This window comes from Ustilaginoidea virens, chromosome 5 (assembly GCF_000687475.1).
Source record: "Ustilaginoidea virens chromosome 5, complete sequence".
NCBI classification, from domain to species: Eukaryota; Fungi; Ascomycota; class Sordariomycetes; order Hypocreales; family Clavicipitaceae; genus Ustilaginoidea; species Ustilaginoidea virens.
In genome coordinates, this window is record NC_057320.1 from 446,930 (window position 1) to 470,859 (window position 23,930).

At 55.2% G+C, this 23,930-nt stretch overlaps 8 protein-coding genes across 8 annotated transcripts; 3 read left to right on the plus strand and 5 right to left on the minus strand.

Moving 5' to 3' along the window:
* Nucleotides 1-347: 347 nt before the first annotated feature.
* Nucleotides 348-1,375, minus strand: UV8b_06129 (uncharacterized protein; the record flags this gene model as incomplete). The annotated part of the gene is made up of 2 exons (XM_043143626.1): nt 348-1,037; nt 1,136-1,375. The coding sequence occupies 2 exons, from the start codon at nt 1,373-1,375 to the stop codon at nt 348-350; spliced, it is 930 nt and encodes a 309-aa protein (XP_042999561.1).
* A 601-nt stretch (nt 1,376-1,976) lies between these two features.
* Nucleotides 1,977-6,327, minus strand: UV8b_06130 (uncharacterized protein; the record flags this gene model as incomplete). Its single annotated transcript, XM_043143627.1, has 5 exons — nt 1,977-2,387; nt 2,448-2,670; nt 2,728-3,657; nt 3,716-5,805; nt 5,866-6,327. 5 exons carry the CDS (start codon nt 6,325-6,327, stop codon nt 1,977-1,979), a joined length of 4,116 nt encoding a protein of 1,371 aa, XP_042999562.1.
* A 684-nt stretch (nt 6,328-7,011) lies between these two features.
* UV8b_06131 (uncharacterized protein) lies at nt 7,012-7,280 on the plus strand (the record flags this gene model as incomplete). The annotated part of the gene is made up of 2 exons (XM_043143628.1): nt 7,012-7,098; nt 7,179-7,280. 2 exons carry the CDS (start codon nt 7,012-7,014, stop codon nt 7,278-7,280), a joined length of 189 nt encoding a protein of 62 aa, XP_042999563.1.
* A 1,704-nt stretch (nt 7,281-8,984) lies between these two features.
* On the minus strand, nt 8,985-10,721 carry UV8b_06132 (uncharacterized protein; the record flags this gene model as incomplete). Its single annotated transcript, XM_043143629.1, has 2 exons — nt 8,985-9,805; nt 9,869-10,721. 2 exons carry the CDS (start codon nt 10,719-10,721, stop codon nt 8,985-8,987), a joined length of 1,674 nt encoding a protein of 557 aa, XP_042999564.1.
* Nucleotides 10,722-12,537: 1,816 nt separating this feature from the next.
* On the plus strand, nt 12,538-15,276 carry UV8b_06133 (uncharacterized protein; the record flags this gene model as incomplete). Its single annotated transcript, XM_043143630.1, has 5 exons — nt 12,538-12,747; nt 12,813-12,932; nt 12,994-13,248; nt 13,310-15,048; nt 15,120-15,276. The coding sequence occupies 5 exons, from the start codon at nt 12,538-12,540 to the stop codon at nt 15,274-15,276; spliced, it is 2,481 nt and encodes an 826-aa protein (XP_042999565.1).
* Nucleotides 15,277-16,046: 770 nt separating this feature from the next.
* Nucleotides 16,047-19,954, minus strand: UV8b_06134 (uncharacterized protein; the record flags this gene model as incomplete). The annotated part of the gene is made up of 2 exons (XM_043143631.1): nt 16,047-19,793; nt 19,874-19,954. The coding sequence occupies 2 exons, from the start codon at nt 19,952-19,954 to the stop codon at nt 16,047-16,049; spliced, it is 3,828 nt and encodes a 1,275-aa protein (XP_042999566.1).
* Nucleotides 19,955-20,392: 438 nt separating this feature from the next.
* UV8b_06135 (uncharacterized protein) lies at nt 20,393-20,899 on the plus strand (the record flags this gene model as incomplete). Its single annotated transcript, XM_043143632.1, has 1 exon — nt 20,393-20,899. The coding sequence occupies one exon, from the start codon at nt 20,393-20,395 to the stop codon at nt 20,897-20,899; it is 507 nt and encodes a 168-aa protein (XP_042999567.1).
* A 635-nt stretch (nt 20,900-21,534) lies between these two features.
* Nucleotides 21,535-22,196, minus strand: UV8b_06136 (uncharacterized protein; the record flags this gene model as incomplete). Its single annotated transcript, XM_043143633.1, has 2 exons — nt 21,535-21,857; nt 21,971-22,196. The coding sequence occupies 2 exons, from the start codon at nt 22,194-22,196 to the stop codon at nt 21,535-21,537; spliced, it is 549 nt and encodes a 182-aa protein (XP_042999568.1).
* Between the last annotated feature and the right edge of the window lie 1,734 nt (nt 22,197-23,930).

Here is a 23,930-nt window from a genome sequence, read left to right on the forward strand (position 1 = left end):
GCTGCTGTCTGTCAACGAATATGCTTCGCATGGACCAGTTACTGCACCCATCAGATGCCTAAGCAACTCGGGTATACGAAGAACGCGAAATATACACTGCGATTCAGTCTTCCTCGGTTCAAGGCCACTCTGGGGATCAAGGAGGATTTCGAGCGGCGCCAGCCTCGGTCGTGCCAGCGTATGCAGACGCTGTCATGGATACCTGTGGTGACCCAGGCATGATCTGCCAAAAGACGTGAACCCTCGTTCCATCTCGCACAAAAGCACCGCATTGTACTAGACATATCACCCCCCCCCCCCCCCCCCCCCCTCGACATATCAACACGGTCGACAAACGTCCCACGCAATCACCAAAAAGCCCTCGGCTGGAAATCGTCCGGCGATCGGATGCGGAAACCAGCCCCTCCCCGCTGCCGATACCCGTCGCACATTGCCCTGGCCACCTGCGCACACTCGCCCGATCGCATCCGCCTCCCCTCGTCCTCGGCCAACAACCTCACCAGCAACTCGACCACGGCCCCGTTCCCCGGGTTCAGGTCGGCCAACCGCCTGGCGTGCTCGGCGCACCGTGCCGGGTATTCCCCCAGATCGCGGACCGCGCCCGGCATCCGCGGCTGCTGCCCCATCATGCCCAGCAACGTGACCCCCAAAGCCCACATGTCGTCCGCCGGTCCGCAGTGCGCCCGCCGCAGGACCATGTCCGGGGAGTAAAACGCCGGCGTGCCGCGCAGCCTGCCACTCTGCTGGGCCGGCTTGACGTCCGCGAGGTCGGCTAGGACGACGCTCATGGGGCGGAGCGCCTTGACCAGCACGTTGCGCGGCTTCACGTCGGAATGGTACAGGTTCCGCGAGTGCAGGTATTCCAGCGCCCCTGCGAGATGGAGCGTCGTCGACAGGGTGTCTCGGCAGTCCATGCAAGGGGACGCAGAGTCGATTCTCTCCTGCAGCGTGCCGTAAGGGCACAGCTCCGTCAGGAGAAGCGTGGCGGCCGCGTCAGCAGGCTCGTGGTGCACGGCAACGAACTTGAGGAGATTGTCCTGGCGTGGCGTTTGGTACGCGTTAGTCTGTCATGTTTGCCGAGTTGCGGGAAGGGGCTGAGGGGTCTTGTGACGGGTCTCGGTAAGGCATGGTTTACGTGGTTCAAGGATCGGAGCATCTTGACTTCCCGTCGTAACGAGGACTGGCTGCTGAATGTCTTTCCTGCGAAAACCTGGCCGTCTGCGACCCTTCGGACCTTGTACACCACGCTGCTGCCGCCGCTGCCCAGGCGACTGCCGCGCTGGTATGTGTCTGCGCTGAGATTCCGCTGCTGGAATCTGGCCCTGTCCTCGTCTTCTTGCGACCAGAAACTGGTCGTTGCATTGTCCAGACTCATCGCTGCCTTTTGTTTGTGCCTTGATCAAGACGATGCGAGAGCTACCTCCTGACGCTGGCTTTGACCCGGAATGCAAAAGAGTGCCCGCCAATAGGTCAACAAGATAGGTAGATGATGGTGAGAGTGAGGGTCCAGGAGGTTGACGACGGGTTGTTGCCGGCGAGAATCGCCTCCGCAGCTTGAACTCGCTCCGTTTGTCATCTTTTCTGCCTGCCACCTGCCCACTCGGCTTCACGTTGAAAACTGCTTTGATCATGCAGCGTACAAGTCTTCGGCAAGCCAGTTATCCTGCAAATTCTTGGCTTGCAAGCCCTACGTTGAAATAATACATGGATGATAGCAATTTCCCTAACCATAATCGCTTTGGTCCAATTGCCTCTTTCCCGCCCCTTCCTCTAAAACTATGATTCTGCGAATGCCATCCCGTCCCAGAAAACGCCGAGTACCCATCAACGCCATACCATCAAAATGAGATAATGCTGGTTAATCTTGCCATTTCGTCATCAAGGCACCGTCGTGAAAATACCGAAATCTCGAAATCAGTACGAGCCAAAGACACGAATCATCAAACCCCAAATTAGAATTACACAGACATGCGTCGTTAGCCGTCTTTTCTTTCCGTGTCGTTCATTGATACCTTTTTCAAATTCTGCATCATCCTCTCCACGAACTGCATTGATTCTGAGCCCGGAACGTCGGCGAATTCTTGCGTCGCCTTGGGACGCTCCATTGTGAACATGGTCTCTGCACTAGTGATTCCCAAGTCAACCTTGTCTTGCGCTGGCCCACCTTGCCATGTTGCATTAAACGACCTTGCAGTCGCGTCGGAGGTTCGGGCAGCATCAGGGCCGTTCGCGGCTTGCGGCGATATGACAGGAGCTGCGGTTGATCTGGGACTCGTGGCTCCCGTCTCGCCACTCGTGGATTCTGAGCCAGACGCTGGCGGCGATGCTTTCGTCATGGCTGCCACGACATGAGGAGGCAGAGGTACCGGGGACACCTTTGAGGGAATCTGTACGAACACGGTTACTATTGAACGTAGCAAGAACTCAAAAGGGGCTGCAAGTCGAACCTTGAACTTCTTGACAATCGGAGCGGGCCTGGGCTTCGTGGCTTGAAAGGGTAAGGCTTGTTGCGTAATTCCCGGAGCTGCAGACCATGACGACAAGCCCCAAGTAGAAAACGGTCTCGTCAGCTCATTTTGATTTGCCATCAAATGTGCCCGAAGGTCGCCTTCGTAGCCGTTGAGAAAACCGCCGTGCGGCGAGTATGGCGTTCGGTACCTGGACGGGTCGCTTTCGGGTTCATTAGCAAAGTGTAGTTCCCGGTTTTCCGAGCATATTGAACCTTACCGATTATGGTTGACCTGGAAAAATGGGTACTTTTGGTAGATGGATGAGTGGACTTGCCACAAGGGTTTGCCAGGCTGGGTAGACGGTGCTAGGACAGGCTTGCAAGGAACGGAATGTACTGGTGCTGCTGCAAGTGGTTGGCCAAGCTGACTGCGTCCATTGCTAAGAGTATTTTGATGATGGCACGGTGACTGCTTGGCAAAGGCCGAACTTGGATGCGAATAGTTATAAAATACTGGAGCTGGGCCAACCGGAGGTGAAGAATTAGACACAGAAGGATGAGTAGCAAACGCCGCCGGCGTCGAGGGTGTGGTGAGTTTGTTGTTGGCGGTCTGTCTAGGCGTATAGACATGGGGCTTGTCGAACGTGACGGGCCGAGGCGTCGTCGTCGCTGCGGCGTAGTTGGCGGCGTGGTTGGCAGCATGGTTGGCAGCAAGGTTGTACGAATAGGCCATGGCCTTCGCCACGTATGATGCGTGATTATATCCCGGTTGGGAGACAAGCGCTGGCTTGGGAGGCTTGGCCGGCTTGCACGGCTTGGGGGGCTTGGGAGGCTTGGAAGGCTTGGGAACAGTATTCAGAAAGTTGCCCCTTGGATTGTGCCGCTGCAAGTCCGGATTCTCCGTGTATTGCGCCTTGGCCTCAGTCGACGTTTTGCCGAGATAATGCCACATCTGATCTGGTTTTTCAAAGCTGACCTTGCACTGGTCCTTGTTGTGCACTTCGTGAACCTCAAACTCGGCCCACGTGTACCCTTCGGCAAAGACGTCATCCTTCCTCGGTCTGTCCTCGTGGGGTCTCGTCGCATTGAGTTGATCCTTTGCTTTCCGGGTTGCTGGCATGGGCAGAGCATTATCCGATGCCTTGGGTAAGCGATAGTCTAATGGATCAGGCAGCAGTAGCCATTTCCATGCCACCTCCAAGCGGTCACTCGAAGTCGGTTAGCAATGGTCCTAGAAGCACTAGGATTGGATGCGGCGAAACTTACCCGTTGGGAAGAATTTCTAGCAAAAGGGTCTCATCCACCTCTCGATTTTCCACCACAATGCCGGCAAAGATGTCGCCCTTCAAGTACTGCATTTGACAGATGTCGCCCACTTTGAGCTTTTGTGCAGCATTCCGGATAGTACCGTCCGTCTCCAGAGACTCGCCTTCAACTCTCTTGTCTCGCCTTACTCTGTGGAACCGACAGTTAAACTCAAAAACTTGCTCCTTGTATTCGATACCGTTCTCGTCAAAGACGGGAACATGCTGGTCTTCGACAAACACCCCGGCTGCGGCAGCGCACGTGGCGTGATAGCCTCGGGCACATTTCTTGTGCGAACACTGGAAGCATGCGCCGCGTCTAGACCGACAAAACAGACATTTCAGGTTGAGACGATCCTTGTGAACCCCCCCAGCATTGCAGATAATTTCTTGGCCTTCCACGACATCGATATAGGTCTCGGGCAAATAAAGGGCGCAGAGTTTGTGAGCTTTGCGGCCGTCTTCTGTTGGGAGCAGTTCGAAGATGGATACGTCGTTGGGGCATAAACAGCATGGAGGCTCCGCTTTTGTTTTGAGGCGGAGTTTCAATTTCTTGACCCTGGTCTTGGCGCCCTTTTCGTCCACACCACGTCTTCTCTTCCTGCTGGCGTCTTTCAGCTTGACGCTGCTGCTCGCTGGTGGCGTGGGAAGACTGGATTGCTCTTCATCGTCCTCATCCTCGTCGTCTTCGTCCTCCGTCTCTTCATACTCGGTTTCCTCGCCTCGAAGCTTACGCTCAATCTCGTGAACGTTGATCCAGACGCTGTCCTGAGCCTGTGCGCATTCGCATCTCTTGGCGATCTTGCCCATCTCCAGCCAAGTGTCCAAGGCAAAGTTCACCGCCTCTGCACAGTTGTAACCCAAGTTATAACCAGAATGATAGCCATACGGATACGTGACCACAAATTCTCCGGGGTATGAGACAACTTTGTTTACCCTGATTCCGTAGTGTTGCAAAAGATACTGGGGAGAGATTAAAAAGCCTTTGTGTCTAAGAAACTGACTGCAAGCTTTAGCATCAGCAGGCCACACACTTTTCATGGCCGCCTCGAAACGGCGTGCGTCAGCTTGGGAAATGCTGTACCACTGCTTCGGGGCTCCGAAATGAAGGTAGTTGATGCTGTAGAGATCCACATCTTCGAGGTGCCAGGCAAAGGTGGCTTTCCACATGCCCAGGTAAAGATAGGCCGTATTGACTCCGGGAATTTTGGTACCAAGAACATCCAGCAAGTTGGGAAGCTTGTTAAGGTTCCAGTTCTCTGTGCGGTCGTCGAAGAGAGTGCCCATCATATCAGCACCATACAGCGGAGCGGCATATGTGAGAGTTTTCCAGTACGCGCGTTCCAGCTCTTCACAACGCTCGGGGGTGAATTCGGAAACGTCCAGGCGGTAGTCAAAGCCCCTGAAAGCCGCCTCATCAATCATGGCAGATCCTTCTCTTCGGCTGTATTTCCGACGAGCCGAGACGGACTGTGTCTTTGGTTTCGAGGGTTTGACGGCACCCATCCGTCCTCCTGTCCGTCCGACAGTGGATTCATCATCGGTTTCTTTGGTCTCATCTCCGACTTCTTGCTCTATCGACTCGACCGGTTTGTCTTCTGCCCCTGCCTCCATTTCTGGTCCTGGAGAAACTGGCGTCATTGGTCGCTCCTCATTCTCGTCGATGGTCTTTTTTCCCTTGTTCTTCGATGGTCTCCCTCTTCCACGCCTTTTGGGAGTCGTTGGAGTATTAGTCTTGGAGGCGTTGGAAGGCCTTGGCCGGACTTGTTTGTATTTATCGGCATTGGCTCGTCGTTCTCCACGACGAGCGGGAGGTTGATGTTCGCTCTGTTCACACAACTGCCGCCATTGCGGAACGTTGTAAGATCGACCGTGGAGAATGTTGACTTGGCGGTAGGTTCCATTCGATCCCATGATGTCTTGCTTGATAGGCTCTCGGACTCGAATCTGTTTGACGAGTTCATCCAACGGCGGCTGAGCATCCTTCCATTCCCGGGGTGGTATAATCTTGATGATGCCGGACTTCATGCCATAGCAATCTACCTTGTTCATCTTCAGGGATAAACTGATCAGTAGCGGTCAGCGACTCGGTCGGTTCGTGTGAAAACGTACAAATTTCTTGAAATCCTTAAACTGGTCCCACGTCGGACGAAAGATGGGCACAGCCCCAGACCACTCTTCCGGCAACACCTCACCAATGTCCTCTTCGTCGCCGATGAGTTTGCTCGGGGCTGGTTCAAGTGCGGGAGCGGAAGTGGGGGCGGGTGCAGTAGTAAACGCTGTTGCGGACGGTGCGTCGTCAAGAGTCGGCTCCTCCTCAAGTTCGCTGAGCTCCGAGTCGCTCGCATCGGACTTGGTCGCATTGTTGCTATCAGGAGGCGAGTGCAGGAAGATGGGCGCAGCCGGTTTGGCGCACTCTATTTCATCCTGGCCATGGGCGGGAAGTTTGGCGGTATCTGGGATGGGATGAGGTCCGATGCTTGGAGCGTCTGGTGGCGAGTCGCGGCTTGGCCCAGGTGCCGCGGTGACTGGAGGGCCTCTGGGCTCTGAGGCGCTCACGACGTCGGTCGACATGGAGGTGGTCTCGGAATCGCTACATGCGATCGGCTAAAAAAGGAAAGAAAAAAAAAATCAACGGCCCTGGCTCAACAATTTCGGTGCAGGAAATTTTCCTCTTGAAAAATCAAGTTGATAATTTGGTCGTGGGGGAGCACAAATTGGGATCGAACGGCAAGAGCGTCACAGGGAGTGAAAGCGTGAGTGTAGCAGTTTGCACCACGTTGGATGGGGATGGGACTTGGTGGTGGAGGGTGGAGGGTGGAGGGTGGAGACTGGAGACTGGAGTACTCGCTTCCTTCTCAGGCAGTTCGCCGCCCATAGGGACTTGGAAGGTTGTGCTCTGACCTGTTGCGGTGACTTTGAGACAAGGGCAGCAGCTCGGTGCACCTGGGACGGAGGGAACTCGCACCTGGCCTTGACGGATCCGGGATGCCTGATCTTAGCTGAGGTACCTCTCTACTCCGTAGAGGTACTGGAACTTCCAGATTGGTGGGTCCGGCTGCCTGGGGCGTTGGCAAGCTGACCACAGTTTTAGTGCAAGTACCTGGGTAGGAGGTATCGAGGGCTCCAAAAGGTCAATACCTCATAGCCGCACCTACAGATGTCGAGGATGATCTGCTCTAGGCCTCTTTCAGCCGTCTCAACCTCGTCAACAGGACTGAAGTTGCGGCGAATATCGAGGCAAACCTGCAGCAATCGATGTCGATATCCCTGGAGTCGCTCGCTCTTGATGCTGCCAATTCCGACGGGGATAATCATGAATACGGGATGCTCGACTCCATAGGCGTTTGTTTATTTACCCTGCTCCCTTTTCCATGCGATGCTCCCTGCATAAAGAACGACTCTGGCACCGTCGTCGCATGCAGTATGGCTTGTTCACGAGCCAAGATTCCGAGGTGCTTCAGTACAGCGCCAGCAGCTACCTAAACATCGCGTTTCCCGGTTGGATCCTCCAGACATTGGCTTGAACCGAGCTGACTCTTGTGTTGACAGTTTCTCCGCTAGCCGCTACGTTGCGCAAGTGCCCCGGACTCATCCCTGCGCCACGCCTTGCCCCTGGCAGGTCTCACTGCGTTAAGCATCAAGATTGATAAGATAATCGGGTTCTGTTCAATCTCGCCCAGTGGTGCCGCGAAGTGGTGCCGCGAAGCGGAATCGGCCTTTGCCATGACGAGCGTCTGTACCTAACCCGGCTTTTCACTACTCATAATCGCGCGCACCGAAACTGCATGACGCTTGAGTGAAAGTCATCATCAATCATGGGTCCTGGCGCTGCTGAATCCCAATAAAAGCTTTTGTGGTTATCGAGTGCTCAATGTCATGCGACGCGAATGACGGGGGTGGTTGATAACTATGGCGCTAGACTGATCTGGCCGACTGGGAATAGTCGGCGACTTCGTAGCATCTACTCCTTTGCTTAAAAGCCTGCCCTGGTGCCAGACGTTGAATTGACGATCGAACATGCCCATGATCGCGTTTAGTTTCAACCAACTTGGAATTGAAAGAATCCCCTGTATGGAGTACCATTCATTGTTCTCTTGCAGCGTCAAGCCATTCGACGACTCACCAACCATTATCAAAGTGTTTGCTCCAGTGCACTTTAACATGGCTGAGAATAGCCCACTTCTGTGCAATTATTTGGCCCATATGGCCGTTTTCCTTTGACTGTCAAGTTGACCCACGGCCGCGTCCGATAATTGCTTCGAGTTGAAGTGGGCGAAATCCCAAGTTCCAAACAGATTGTGGGCGACAAGCAACAAGCGACAGGCTACCCATCTATGTACTCGAGTTAAGTCATGATCGAGATGAATCTTCAGCTACCAATTTCATTCACAGACAAAAGGGAGGGAAGACAGCGGGAGTATTCCACCCATTGTAAGCCAATATATATTCAGTTAAGGCGGCGACCACCAAACAGTCTAGCCCATCATGTGAGGTGGATCACCACCGCAACTGGTTCCATGGTCTAACGGTTATGACTGCGGATTCTGATTCCGCCAGCGAGGGTTCGACTCCCCCTGGAACCTTTTTTTTCTTCGGCTTCTTGAACGCCAGTCAAGAGCACTTGCAGTGACTCACATTGGACTCCTTGACACAGACTTTCTTTTTGCTCCATTGCCCAATCCGATGTGAGGAGGAAGCAGAAGCCGTCGGCGGTATTGCACACATCATGGTGCAAGACGAAACTGTAGTTCGGCCGTTCTCAGTCTCGGATTTGTAGACCTCGACACGTTCTTCATAGGCAGTTCGAAATCTTGCAAATACTTCTTATAAAACCATTAACATAGAGCCCTTGACCAAAAGGTCAAATGTGAGATAGGGAAAAAAGGGCAGGCAAAGAAAAGGCATTCACGCAAACACGGGCACGGGAGCAACGGCTAATCAGTAGCTTCACAGTTTTCATTGAATATGTGGCGCAAAGTCTGGGTTTCACCTCTTACCTACCGGGTAGGTACCTAATACGATGCCCGATACCGACCAAACGTGCCGCTTGAATTGACAAGGGAAAGCAGTTCGAAATGTTCCTTCCTGCCACGAAAGGGCCCTTTATTCTCCTAAACGCCACAACACCAGCCCAATACAATCCCGTTATGTATAAAAAGACGGCGAAAGCGGCACGCGAACTGTCATGCTAGCCCAGACAAGATTGCTTTGCCCTACCATGATGAGGATCACAGATCCATAGTAAGAAGCTCCAGTCTCTGCACGACAGGGTCGATGCTGGCGCTGATTCTTTGCACGCGAGCCATGGCGATTGCAGCCCACGTCTCTTCCTCACTGGCATCCACGAGTTCAAAACGAGCGAGAACTTTGCCGGAATCGATGCCACCGAAAATGTCAATGCCCATCAGGTTCTCTGTGTCGAGATGCTCGGACGTCTCCGTCCCGGGAGCAGGCCCAGAATGGAAAAGGGCAAATTCGGGGTCGGCCTCAAACTCTTCATCAACGAAAGCGGACCGGGCGCGTTCAGCAGGCGTAGAGTCACCAAGTCGTTCGATGACGGGCACCTCGATCTTCTCCTCCTCAGAGCTGAAAGACTCTGCGATCAAGTTGGACGTCTTGCCCGACAAAACAGATGCATCGATGGTGTTGGGAACCTCGGAAGTATCAACAACAAAAACCTGAGGCTGGAAGTTGAAAGTAGCGTTATCCGCAGAGAGAACAGAAAAATCCATGGATGACTCGGGGATCATGGCCATGCTAATCTGCTGCTGCGAGCACAAATCTCCGTTGTGGGGATTGACGTTCTTTGGTATCTGATTTTGCTCTGGTTGCTGGTTTGGCTCCACCTTGACAGGGGCAGCCTGATGGAGAGCGTTAGGGTTACTGCTAAGGTTGTCGAGGAAATTCGAGAAGGAAGGGGAGGACAGGAGCATTCGAGTAAGATCCGAAAGGCGCTTGTTCTCTTCCAGGAGAGCTCGGTTTTGAGATCTCAAGTCACCGTTCTCATTCACCTTGTTGGTAATCTCCAGCTCGAGCTGGGTGATGTATTCTAGGACGGACAGTTAACGAGGTAATTATAAGAGCCGACGATTGATGGAAGAACAAAACTTACCCTTTCTACGGGAGCGAAAAGCGCGAGCGGAGACCTTGTTTCTCAACTGTCGTCGTTCTTTGCTACTTAGCTTCTTACCCTCCTCACTGGCCAGGAGGCGCTCATCTTCATCCATATCTTCCTCGTCCTTCTTGGATCGGATAAGGTTGTTAAGGGAGGACTGAGATTCAGGTTCGGCTCCGGCAGGCTTGGCGCGCATCGAGTTCAGGAGCTGGGTAATCTTCTGTTCAACTATGGGATCTGATGGATGAGATGCCTTGCCTCGAGGCTTCTGAGGGGTCTGTCGCTGACTCTGCTTCTGCTGAGCAAACTGTTGCTGTCGCTGCTGTGCTTGGGCTTTGGCAAGTGCGGCTTGAGAGTGGGCACCCGGCCACAGACGGCCGATGCTGCTAGTTTGCGAAAGGGGCGAGCCATTTTGCTCAATACTGTTGGGGTTCACCGTAGTGAAGAACTGCTGACAGTCGGCTTGAGAGAGTTCCAAGTCCATGGTAGCCTGCGAAGGCGAGGCATTGAAATCGAAGGCCTCAGTCTCCGGGCTGATTGTGGAAAGATAAAAGTCTTCCTGGTAGCCAGTGTTGTTTGTTTGGTTGACAGCCATGGTATGCGCGATGGCGCCGGGCACAAAGCCGGTCTGCTGCGGATACATGCCATAGTTGTGACTGGGTCCGTTCATAGTTTCAGATGTCGTGGGCAAGGTGGGCGTCGTCACGGCAGCTGGAACTGGGCTGGTAAAGGAGATTTTCGAGTTTGGCGATGATGATGACATGGAGGGCGAGGAAAAGCTGTTGCTGTACTCATCGGGAAAGTTGAGGAGAGCGTCGAAGTCGACGTGACCTTCGCCTGAAGTCGACATTTGTGCGATGACTGGTCCGAAGAGGCACTACGGCGGGACGGAGTGGGCGTTTGAGTGGCGGTCAAAGAGACAATCGAGGGTGAGAAGGGTATTCGCGATCGAAGTTGGCAGCGACTGCTGGGGAATACTATTTTTTTTTTATCGGGTTGACGAGGTTGTTGCAGGTTGTCGAATGGATGAAGAAACGTGGGAAGAGGAGAAGGCGAAAGATGGCATGCAGGCAAGGGAAAGAAAAGGGGGGCCCGGGGCCCAGTTCAGTCTAGGCATGCAAGGAAACGGGATGTCTGGTGGCCTTGTTGATCGAGTGAGTCGAGTCTGGGTCTAGTCCCGACCGGCTCAGGGTACTGCAGCCGGGGCTGGCTGGCGAAGCTTGGCAGAAACTGGAGTGGGCTCACTGGCTGGGGCACTGGCTGGGGCACTGGCTGGGGCACTGGCTGAGGCACTGGCTGGCAGGGATTGCTGACGGGGGAGGGGGCAGTGGACGCGTCAGCTCTTTTGCGAAGAGGAAGGCGATGCCTGGGCGGGGACGCTTGCTATTGGACGGACCAGGTTCGTCATTACATGTCTGAAGTCCGACTGTCCGAGCATAATCGTGCCACATATTCATTCGTGTTGACATGTCGCGCCTACTTCTATATCAAGTGATGGTTCACGTGATGACTGGTCTCACCTTGATTCCGGCAACCAGAGTCCTCTTGCCAACGGAAACAAGTGCTCCGTAAGACTAGGTGCGACGCCGCCGGATTTATCGAGTCCTAGGTGGCGCAAAGCCATGGTAGCGCTAGGGGTAGAACTATCAGCCCAAAGGAAGAATAGTTTTCCCTGGCTTTCAAAATCACCAATATTAGATGCCTGCTGCGATAGATGTCATGGATCTGCTGGTATCAAGTTTAGGGGCCGCCGAGTCGCCTCCATCAGTGATGGAAGCTATGACCGGCCCTGTAGCCACCCCTGTCGGTTGTCGGTCGTTGGTCGTGAGGAACTGGAAGCTGTGCTGGCCCGCTGCAGTAAGTGTCTGGTCATCACTGGAATGCTGCTTTCGGAGCATGTACAGTTAAGCAACTTGACAGTTTTGGATCGCCGTTGCCCACGTGTCGGCTTGATGTGCATCGCCATCTAGGAATGGTGTCAATGGTCTGTGGACAAGCTGCTCATTCTTCTTTTGGTGCCACGTGATGCTTGTGGAAGCCTTATCTTGTTCCGTTTCATGCTCATGCGACTCGGAAATGCCATGTGGGAGAGCCAATCATCCGCGATTAGGTAATGCAACTAGGCACCACGTCGGTACCCAAAGCTCAAGACCACCAGCTGTGATAAACGCGACTGCCGCATCTTCTCCATCTTCAACAACTGACAATGTGCCAGTCAATTTCTGTCGGTCTACTCTAACCGGCAGCGCCCTGCTACTTCTCTTCTACACCTGGCGTGGCCGTGCTTTGCTGTCTATCTGGCAGCTTTTTGCTGTGAATTTTGACTCTTTTCGAGAAGCCTGATACGTCACTTGGCAGTTGAGCTGAAATTGCAGTCAGCAACTTCAGACGCCGTGTGGCAGTCGTCGAGTTTCTAATCTTTGCTCCCTTTTCCTGCGGTTCAAGCGGTCGATCCTGGCACCCCAGCAGCATCGAGAATCTCTGTCTGCAACCCTAGAAAATACGAGGCTCGGTTTGAAGATAAAGACTCAGCATTCGTCGTCTTCTTGGCTTGCTGAGCGTTCTGGACGGAACTCCCCTCGGTTTCACTGCTGACTACAGTCAAACCACTGTATATAAACCTCCTCGGCCTCAATATGGGATGTTCGTGGATAGTCTTCTGAGCCATGGGGAGGGAAAAGCGAAAAGCCACCCTTTCCGCTGGATTCAGCCGGTCAAAGGAAAGGCGTCGGCGAGCCCAGAAAACCCTACTTGATCCGTTGGCGCCCGTTCCTGAGGGTTTGGTGGCAAAGCCAGCCGTTCCAAAGTCCAAACATTATACTTACTTTGAGTTCGTTGAGAACAAAGACAAGAAGAAGAAGAAGCTTGAGTACCAGGTAGAGATGAGCATCGTCAGCTACGTGTGTTAACCCCCCGGCATGAGACTCACCTGTTGCAACAGATTACTTCCGACAAGACTCCGCCCCCCGGTTTCGAGTTTGTTCCCATCGGTAACCCTGTGTTAACGTCGGCGTGCAAAGAACTTTCCCGGGAGAAAGATGCCATGATTTTCATAGTTTCGGTACGGGGTCAAAACCAAGTGCGCAGGCCCGCCCCGGAACAAAGCCGCTGACTTGAGCCAGAGTGTTGCTACCAACAGTCTTTCACAGCAGGTCAACCGACTCGGTCACCATGTGAGGGAGACCATTGTGGAAGAGGCACGGCAGACTATAGCGGATCTGCCGCAGTCCGGTGCCATGACTCCAGATGGAAAGCCAGAGCCAATTCCCGAGTGCCAGGTGGAATACCATGCCCAAGCTGATGCCGCCCTTCGTGACCTTTTCCCTCGCATACCCAATACTGATCGTCAGATTATCATCGAGCATGCTTTTACTCGGGTTAGTGTTCCTAACAATGGTTGTTATGTGTTACTCTTTGACGAACCGCAAGATTTCTCAGCGCGCAAGCGGAAAAGGAGAGCAGCCTGTTGGATTCTCTGACGATATTCCTCTGGCCCGACGTGTTCAACTGGCAGTTCTTGCTCATATCCGGCACAGCCACACGAGATATGATGACCTCCTGAAGGAAGCGGGCTGGCAAGCGGCTAGAAAAGCCGTGGAAGAGCTATGCCTTGACATTCTCGTCAAGTGGCGAGGAGATGAGGAAACCGGCCGCGACCAGTTGGATGAAATTCTACGTGAAGTGGTGATCATTTCCGACTCCGAGGATGGCGAGTCGGATGACGAAACGAGCGATGGATCATCCTCTGAAGAATCGGGCTCATCCGCTTCCGTGTCGATAACCCAACCGCCAAACCCAGGATTGCAGAACTCAGTCGTAGGGACCGATCCGGTTTCAGCTCCTGCCACAAGGACAGCCAGGAACTTGGTACAGGCCACAGGACAAAGCTCAGCGCAGCCCACGGATGCCAGTCCAAAACCCCAACGCAAGAATCAGCGTGGTTTTAAGAGATACTACCGTGCTTGGCAGGAAGCAATCTTGCGCAGCCGTGAGCCGGGAGAAAGCAGCTCCGGTTTCACCACGACCGATGATGCCGAATACGATCCCATGCACCCGCAGATCTACACTGGACATGGTGAAGCTTGTTGGCCTCAACCCATGGCGCATAATGTCTTCCCATATGAGCGGCCCGCTCCTTTCGTTGGGTATCAGGTAAGTAATGGCCGCGATAACAGGATCTCGCCGTCATATCCTCGTCCTGTTGATTCCACATGTTTTGCCAACCATGCTGGAGAAGCCCAACCGGGTCGTAACGGCTTGGCTGCGGCTGCATCGTATGAGGACCAGGCTCGTGGCCCATCTGCCTCATCTAGGATCTTGTCTCCTAACACTCATCGGCTACGAGATGTACTCGTGCCGTCAATCGAGCCCGCGTCTCCGGAAACTATGAAGCCAGCCTTTATAAGGACCGTGCCACCAAGGAATCAGGAATCAATGGACCACGTAGTCTCTCAGACACAGGGCTTATTCTATAAAATCAGGAGTCTGTCGCCGAGGGACCCCTTGCCGCGCAATGCTCCCGGCCAAAGCAGTCGTCGAGTAGTCAGCGACCATGCGGCCCAAATGGTACGAACTGGTGACTTTGCACCTGAAGGTCCCTTTTACGCGCCCCGGGATGCCGCGGGACACCCGAATGTGCAGAGGCACCGCATCAGCGTCGGTCCGCCTCCTTCGGACTGGAGTAGACAACACGACCAGCCCGGTCCTTCCGATGCTCACAGGGCTAACAGGATCGTTGTAAATGCTTCCAGGCCAGGGACACTATTGAACCCCATTCTTATGGAGGATCGCGGGGGATTTTTCGAGAGGGTTGCCCTAGTGCCAGAATCAAGAGCGTTTCATAACGAAGGTAACATGGTGCCGTCACAGCAGGAGCCTTTTACAGCAACGCAGTCGTACAGAGTGGTATCTTCCACAGATGGAGCCAGCATGCTGCGCGGCCATCACGATCAGGCAGGCAGTGATGTATTCCCAGCTTCGCGATCAGGTCCGGCAGGTCCGGCAGGTCCGGCAGGTCCCTCCTACAGTTCAGGATATCAAAACCACCAGCCATACTCCCACGGCCCTCCCAGGTTCACCCGCATGAACCCTTACGAGCCGTCCTCAGCTGGTATGGAGGCCGGAGATCAACATATGCCGGGCCAGCACCCGGCACGCAGGAGGCCAGCCCAGCAGGGGTAAGTGAAAGTCTGCTTCGGGATTTCGTCTCGGTGGGACAGTATTGCTTCGAGATGCTCATGTGCCACAGGCGAAGCTTACCTGCAGCAGAGGCGCCTCCTCAGAACCAGCCGGCTTCTTACCGCCCGAACCATGGTAAGCGACCAGCTGAGGATGACCACTACAGTAGTACGCGGAGATCGCGACCCAAGTCCCGACAAGCCGATAGCATAATTGTCCTTGACTGAACGGCATCACATCGCATACGTTCCTACTTTTTACTTGGCTATTTTTTATGTCCATCCGATTTAGACACGGCTCCAGCATAGCGACGGTGTTGGCATAGAAAATGCTTCATGACGAATGAGATAAAAATAAGATGAATTACGAGAAACAGGCTGCTGGCTTAATAAGCTGCTTGCGACGAATTTTGGCATAGCATGATTGTGGCGACGGAGATACCCGGGGTTGAGGTGGTATGCAAGGCAAGGGAGAAAGCATGGCTTGGGCGCTGGCTCAAGCAAGCAAGCAAGCAAGCAAGCAAGCAAGGGAGAGGACATGGCGAGCTTTTTTAGAATGCAATGTTGGTTTCGTTTCCCTGTTCATTGTATCTTTTGCTTTTTGTGTGTGTGTTGGCGTCCTTGTTTAGTGTTTGCTGCATCCGTTTGTTTACTTTCCCGAGTCGATGTCATGTTGCAAGTCGTGATGAATATACATGCATTCCTGTTTCTTCAGTCTAAACAAGCGCACTGCATGTGTTGGCCAGCGGCCAGAACGGTCAATCCACACATGAAGCCGCCTTTGAATCATTTTTTTTTCTTCTTGACGCCCCCCCTTTTTTTTTTGGTACTGTTTTTCTCTTTTGTAATTGGAAATTGCCAGGAACGAAAAGCAAAACGTACTCCATGCCTTTTCACCGCCGCGAACCAAGGTATCCATCCCACGCGAACAATATGTGCAATTTAACATGACAATTTTGGCTCCCCGTCATTCGTTCCCCCCCCCCCGCCCGGTGCGTCTAGTTCCTCCCTGTTCTTGCCTTGCCCACGCCCTGGCCAGGCGCCCCGTGCTTCTTCTTCTCCACGCCCAAGCCTCTCCTGCCCGCGGCGATGCCGCCCTTGCCGCTGCGCGGCCCCCCGAAACCGCCGCGGCCGCCGCGAGAAACCCCCCTTGCGCGGGTCTTGCCCCTGTCGCCGGACCCCCTTGCCGGGCCGAGCTTGCTCTTGATGGCCGCGGCGTCGTCGTCGTCCATTTCGTCCGCGTCGCCGTGCTTGCTTCTCCTGTTGGAGAACTTGAGCTTGCCGCCGCGTCCGCGCTTGGCGGCGTCCTTGCCCTTGAGGGCGGCGACGTAGGCGCCCACGCCAGAGGGCTCGGCCTTGTCAATGTCCATGCCGTCCGGGGCGCCGGCGCCGGCGGGCTCGCCGTCGTCGCTGTCCTGGCCGAGGATGAGTTTGCCGTCGAGGTCGACCTTGGCCTTTGTCCTGGTCGGTTTGCGGAGTCTGCTGGGCTTGGTGGACGAGATGTTGGCGAGGGCCTTTTTGTCGAGGAGGTCGAGGGGCTCGTCGCCGTCCTCGATGATGTAGGTTTTGCTGCCCTTGTGCTGTGACGACTTCTTCTTGGGTCGGGCGCCGGCGCCTTCGTCGCCCGAGCCGGCGGATTCGTCCGAGTCGCTGCTGTAGAGGGCTTGGTCGTACTCGTTCTCGTACTGTCGCTTTCCTGGCCGGCCGTCGTCGTTGTCGTCGTCGTCGTCGTCGTCGCTGTTGTTGTTGTCGTCGTCGTCGTCTGCGTCGCCGGCCGCTTTGGATGCCTCCTTCTTCTTCTTTGTGCGCTCCTTGGTCTTGCGGATGTTGATGATGAGTTTTCTGTCGGCTTCGGGGCAGGTCTTGTGGACAAGGTCGTAGCCGAAGCGGCGGACCATGCGCTCCAGGATGTGCTTGACCTTGGCCTTGAAGTGGCCTTTGTGCTCGTGGCTCCAGACAATCAGGTTGGGAACCAGGGTCGAGAGGCGCGGGGTCATGAGCTCGACAGGCAGGCTGATGACGCAGACCTTGACGAATCCCAGGCAGCTTTTGACGATTTCGCGATTGTTCGACGTCAGAAACAGGTCCATGGTCTGCACGAGGTCAGACAGCGTCTGGTCGCTGAGCGACGAGCGGAACTCGTACAGCAGACGGCTGATGGCCGTGATGGAGGCGGAAATCATGTGCGGCGTGCTGCCGGCGAGCCCGGCGCTGACCATGGTCAAGTACTCCTCGACGTTGGCAGTTCCGGCAGGCGCGTCGCCGGGCATGTGAGGGACCTTTGCGTTGTCGATCCTGGCGCCGTCGGCATCCACCATGCGCCGGCCCATCTGGACGAGGAGGTCGTACGCGGTCTCCCGGGCGCGCTCGTTGTTCTCCTTGCAGCAGATGACTACTTCGCTGAGCACGGCGGGGATGAAGTGCAGAGAGTCATTGGAGATGAAAGGCAGGAGGGCGGCAATAGCGGCCAGTCTCTCCCGTCTGGCCGGGGAGGAGACCTTGTCGGCGCTGGACAGGAGGAGTTGCTGAAGCTGCGTGTTTCTCTCCCGGAGCGCGGCCTTGCCAAGTTCGGACGTGGCCAGACGGGGGATAAGCTTGTAAGCCTTCTTCTGCAGCTGCGGCTCGTCTTGCCTGTAGATGATGACGCTGGCGATTTCGAACAAGGCGCCGAAGCTGTCTCGGGGCAGGTAGGCAGACATGGTGATGACGAGATCCATCAGGGTCTGTGCGGTGGAAGGCATTTGGTCCTTTGGCTTCTGCTCCTTTGCCTTTGCCTCTGGCTTCTGGCCGTTTTCAAGCTCGGAAGCTAGCATCTTGCTTACCCGGTCAAACGTCTCGTTGACCTCTTGAGGAGGAGTGATGCTGAGGAAGGCGTTCACGGTTTGGAGCATGGGACCCCTGCTTTGCGGGAGGGTCTGGGTGTACACGTTGAAGAGTACGGCGAGCATGTTGCCGGCATACTGGCCCAAGTAGACGAGATTTTTCTGCGCGGTATCCCGGGACACTCGGCTCTGGAGCAAAAAGTCCTCTTCGCCGTCTCCGATGCTCGCGATGGCCTGGTTAGACTCAACCAAGGTCTTGAGAGCTCGGCAAATGTCCAGCCGGAGCTCGACCTGCCGGTACAGGAGGTTGGCCAGCATTTCGGCGAAGCCCTGATCAAACGCCTCCGCGACATCTAGGGGAAGGTCGCAGTATCCCGGGAGAGTGGCCCAGATTTGCTGCACGAGAGTTTCGTAGATTTTGACTTCCACGGTCTTGTCGGCAGAGCCGTGGTCCAAGACCTTTTGAAACAAGAGTTTGCTGAGGGGGACCATTTCGGCCTTGAAGTGGTCCAGGTCGGTGTTGCTGACGTAGTCTCTCAGGATGGGAAACATCCATGCTCGTCCAGCCTGACCCTTTGCTGGCTGGAGAATGTTTAGCGGAAGGGCGGTGAGCACGGCTTCGGGGCCCATGGCTTGCACAGCCTGGCCAAGGATTTCGTCCGCTTCCTTCTTGTTGCGAAACGACGAGTTCTCTCGGATCTCGCCAATGATCTTGGTCACGTTCATCATTCTGGGGTAGGATTGCCACCGCAAAGAGGTGAACATGGCGCCCAGCACGTTGAAGGTTTGCAGCCACGCGGCTTGGTACTGAACAGTGAGGAGAGACTCGGCCGTTTTGGCGATTTTGTCCAGTATCTTTTCTTCGTAGATTGACGGTCCGAGAATCACCTGCTGGGGGATGCAGTTGGCCATGAAGGAGACGAGGCACTCTGAGGCTGAGATTCGAATGTTTTCTGATTGAGACTGGAGGAACTGAGAAACCATGACGAACAATTCCGGAAGCTTGAGGAACGTGTCGTCGGGCTCAATCTGGGCCGAGACGTCGAAACCTCTGGAGAGGATTGCGAGCCAGGGCGGAACAAGCTGCGTGTCGTTGGCAGCTGGCCGCAATTCCGATATGATTTCCATAAGGCGCGGCAGCTTGGACGACGAGACTTGCTCGCTCATGCCTTCAAAGATCAGCTCAAAGATTTCGAAACCGGCCATGGTCATGTACTCGTTCCCAGTCTTGGCAATGCCGAGGAGCAACTCGCACAGAGACTCAATCTTGGTGCTGGGCCAGCCGCCGCTGGCTGCCGCCACCGTCTTGACCAACTGAAGCGCATGGATCAAAGCAGGGTCGTGGGTAGAGTCGGCTGATTTCTTGCTTTTGCGTGCCTCGGCGGCCTTGGCCGCTAGATCCTCCAAGTTTTTCAGGGCAGTTTGAGCGCACATGTCGGCGGCGGGATGGTCCAGCGAAGGACTTGGGGGCGGGTTCTTGAGGACTCTCTTCAGAGCATCCTGGGCCCGCTTCCGAATCTTGGGTCGGTGGTCAAGAGAGAGGTTGAGCAGGCCAGCGACGGCGCGGCGCGGTCCGATTTGCGATACGGAGAGCTCCCAAGACGGCGCATCCTGCGCAAGAAGCAGTGATTCCAAACACCCAATGGAGGTTCTGAGCAGGATAGCTTCGGCATCTTGCATTAGCAACACGGGCGCGAGAAGGGTGAGGATCTGGGTGAACTTGGATCGAAGCAGTGCTTGCGGAGCGAAAGGCGTCACCACGTCCAAGAGGTAGACCACCGGGGTGGCCAGTTCGGCCTTTACTCCTCCATTGCTATTTGCTTGCTGAAGTAGGGCCAACAGGGCGGCAAAGTAAGCCGTTGGGGTCGGGGCAGTATTCTGCTCCTTGAGGGTGGACTCGACGGCTTGTAGGACGACGACAGTCTGCGGATCGGGGGTGTTGTCAGTCTTGGTTTTCCTCTGCATGGCTTGTCTTTGCTCTCAAGCACGGAGTCTCTGTTTACCCGTTGTTGGCTTTGCAAGCCAGGGGACTTGATCTTGTCCAGCTTTTCTGCCAAAGTCTGCGTGGGCATTGTGCCGTCCATGGCGGCCGACTGTGTCAGGAGGAAAGACACAGAAGACCTGAAGGATGCCTCGTTCGTGAGACTTGACGGGGCCGGGCGAGTGCAAATTTAGGCGGTGATGTTGAACTGCACGCGAAAAAATTCCTTATCGATAGATGGTAAGGAGGGGGCTGATGTGGGGTTGGGGGGTGTGACGACGGGGGGTGGAAGGGGATATTAACCCCACCCCACTGTCTTGAATTCGCTGCGTGGTTTATTGTCGAATTTCGTGACCTGACCAGACCACTGACTACCCAGGACTTCCTCGCTAGACAGTTGCCCAGGTTCCTCGAAATTCCGGGTCGAAGGGCCTGAAAATTACAGATGCCCGCATATGCCTAGCTGGCAACTTCAATTGCTTGCAAAGACCCCAGCTGGCCACGAGACTTTCGAGATCAGCAGCCTTGCTCACGACCCGATATGGCGTCAGGATCGGAGGCTGGGCCCAGGAACTCCATGCTACGTGCTCTGGAGCTGGCCAGGAAATCACCGCCGAAGCCGAGTAATTTCCGTGTCGGGGCTATCTTGCTCCGTCTCGACGACGGGCACGTCGTGGCCGAGGGATACACTCTGGAGTGCGACGGCAACACGCATGCCGAAGAGTGCTGTCTTATAAAGCTGGCAGAGAGGCTGTCGACGACGGAAGAGGGACTCGCCGACGTCATCAGAGCTCCCCACGCGCTGGTCACCACAATGGAGCCGTGTTCCAAGCGCCTCAGCGGGAAACTGCCCTGCGTCGACAGGGTCTTGCGGCAAAAGTCGTGGATCAGGCGGGTATACGTTGGGGTCGAGGAGCCCGCCAAGTTTGTTGGCCGCAATCCCGGCCGCGGGATGCTGCAGTCTGCGGGCATCGAAGTGGTTCATGTGCCAGGCTTGGAAAAGGAGATACTCGACGTGGCAACAGCTGGCCACGGCGTCGACTCGTGAAGAAGCGTTGGAGTGAGAGACTTGCGATGCGGCCGAACTTGGCCTGGTCAGGCATCCCATCGCGTGCGTGCCCGCATTCGCGGGAGGTAGTGCTTCGAATATCTGCGCGCCCACCGAACAGCCAGTACGGAGTCCGGGTTCTGGGAAAGGGAAGGGCAGAACAGGCGTCCTTGACGACAAGCATCGTGGCAAGACCTTGGCGGGCGTTACTTACGCCCAAGATCGCTCCGGGGGTCGGGCCGAAAAGCTCCAACGGCGGACCTGTGGCTTTGTGACGGGGCTTATCCTACTGAAGACTATGCCGTATAACCTTTCACTCTACCGTTAGGGGCCCTGCAGATTCTCTACTGACCATCCAACCGGACCATCCGACTGACGATGGAATGCCTGCTATGCATTAATCGGCTATTTGATAATCCGGAGGGTTCACCAGACGAGGTTGAGAAAATCTACTCCCGGTTGGCCTGAATATATCCATCGCTGAGGGCAAGATTTTTCGGCATCTATCCAGAGAGGAGGTCATTAGGGGATGGATTGGCAGACAGAAGATGTTTTGTCGACGCGACTCGCTTGCGCCATTCTCGCTGCGGGATATTGACAAGCCTTTCAACACAGGACCATTGTTCTGGACCGTATCAGACACACAAATCATCATGGTCTTCCTTTGTCAAGAGCTTTCTGTATACCCCGACTAGGATCGTGTCTTTAGAAGGCGTTTCTTGTGCTACTACATCTTGTGTGGAACGTCTTGAGACATGCTCTCTACCCGTCACGCTACTTTCTATCATATTGCAGCCATATGGCAGCCAAGTGATGGTAATATAACCCACTCTCAGGCGGATTGAAAGCTCGTGCACTTCACAATCACGCTTGTCGATCGGCAGGCCGGCCTGTACCCAGATTGACCGGCTGACTGGTGATGGTTTCGCAGATGCATCATGAAGCAACGCTGACGGTCCTGCCATCGCCAAACACCCAAGAAGTCCCCCTTCCGTTACCGTGCACATGCACGCCATGCAAACGCCCCCGACAGCACGCGCAATCCCGCACACACTCATCCATATCGATTACCTGTGTCGGCTACCTTTGCTGCTGAGTATTGTGGCGTCTCTTTCTGCGCCACCATGAGGTGATTCGGCGGCGGCAGAAAGGGTGGAGGAAACTCCCCTCGCTCAATGTCCTTCTGCTTGGCCCTGCGCCGCCTGATCTTGACCAAGACCACGACGAGAATGGCGAGTAGGACGACGATGGCAATCGGGGCGACGATGAACTTGACGACTGCTTTTATTGCCCCCATGTTTTGATGATGAAGCAGGGGATGTTGCTTCGGACAGCAGGTGTGCTTCAAGCCAAGACGAGAAGAAGTATGGGCACGGAAAGCATAGCACGCTCGGCCTGGGAGGAATGGACTGGTGGATGAGGGCTGCCGGAACAAGGGCAAGGGTGTTGTTGTTGTTGTTGTCGTTGTCTTTGTTGTTGCTTGGGCTTGCTTCCGGGCTCACTCGGTGCGCACGTCTGCCGCTGCTTGATTACTTGTACTCGGCGCCGGCAAACGGTGCCGAAGCGAAGGAGGCTGTGTTGCGCCAGGCGTTTTGCTTCTGCCGTGCTTTCTTGATCTGGCAGATCCAATAGGGACCTGCAGAGTGGTTCTTGCTCATGTTCTGGCGGGAACGTTTCTGGTGCGAGAACTTCCGCGGCGCTTGCTCGAGTCGTCTGCTTGGTCCGTCAACCGCCCGCTCACACAGCTCACAGCCACACTGGAGACGCTAGTGTCTCTTTGATAGCAAATTTAAATCGAAGGATGGTTCCTAGCGAAGGCCGAGCTGCGATCGTTTTGTCAGCGAATGGCGGTTCCGGCTTGAGATGGGAAGCACCCCCCCTCCCCCCTCTCCCTTCCCCAAGGCCAAGCCCCTGAGGAGAAACTGCCGAGCAGAGGAGTAGGGATTCAGGTGCCAGCTTCTATTTGGCGTCGATGGGTTATTCATTCCGTGGTTCAGGGGGGTCATGCGTCATGCATTTAGAGTTGTCAACAGCCCCATGTCCATTCAACTGGGGCGCTCCGCAAAACGCAAAACGCAAAACGCAAAACGCAAAACGCAATACGTGGTACGGAGTAACGCAGCGTAGTACGTGGCACGTACGTCCCATGCAAACGGGGCTGGCCCGGTATTGCCAAACGCTGGTGATCTGCCTCGGATGAAGCCGAGAGGAAGATTTCGCGAGTCAGTCTGTGCCGTTTGACTTGAGCGACTGGTCAAGCACAGGTGAGCCGCCCGGCCAAGGTGATTGCTTGCTCGTGCACGGCTCGGGCATGCCTGAGTCATCTGTCATCAGTCATCTCCAGCCGGCTGCCTGCCCCAGCCTGATGGCAGAAAGTCTGGCAGAACTAGTGTGACTGAATAGCTGGTGTGATTTTGCGGGGGGGGCAAAGGGGCGGTGGGGGCGGCCGCGGCCAGTGCAGCCACAACCAACACCAAGAGTTCCAGACACGATGGCCACATAGTGCTGGGACGATTGGACAGTCATTGATTCTTCCTCCCAGCCGCTGTTTTACCGTCCTCTCGCCAGCGGCCAACGAGGGCGCGCCCTGACCTTGTGCACCGCCTGCTCTCGCCTGCTCGCCTGCTCGCATGCTCTACTGCTCTACTGCTCTCCTGCTCTCCCTGCCGTCGATCCGCACATGAGCCCCAGGCCCTCCGTCACACACCCGCTGTGCCACAATACCAGCAGCCACCAGCCCGTCACACCGCATGCGGCTCGCATCCTTTTCACCGTTTCCAGTTTTTCATCCATCCATCCATCCATCCATCCGTTTGTCACGCCAGATAGTATCAACACCCATCATGCTTTCATCATAAAAACATACGAGGCCGTGATTTTGGCCACAGCGTCTCCAATCAAAGCGAATCGCACTGGTCGACCTCCCCGCTCTTTTCCCAAGCCTCTTCGACCTGCTTCGAGATCAAACTAAAAACCCGACGCCGCGCCGGGCACAAGTCTCCTAGCCTGCCTGCCACGTAGCCTCTGCCGA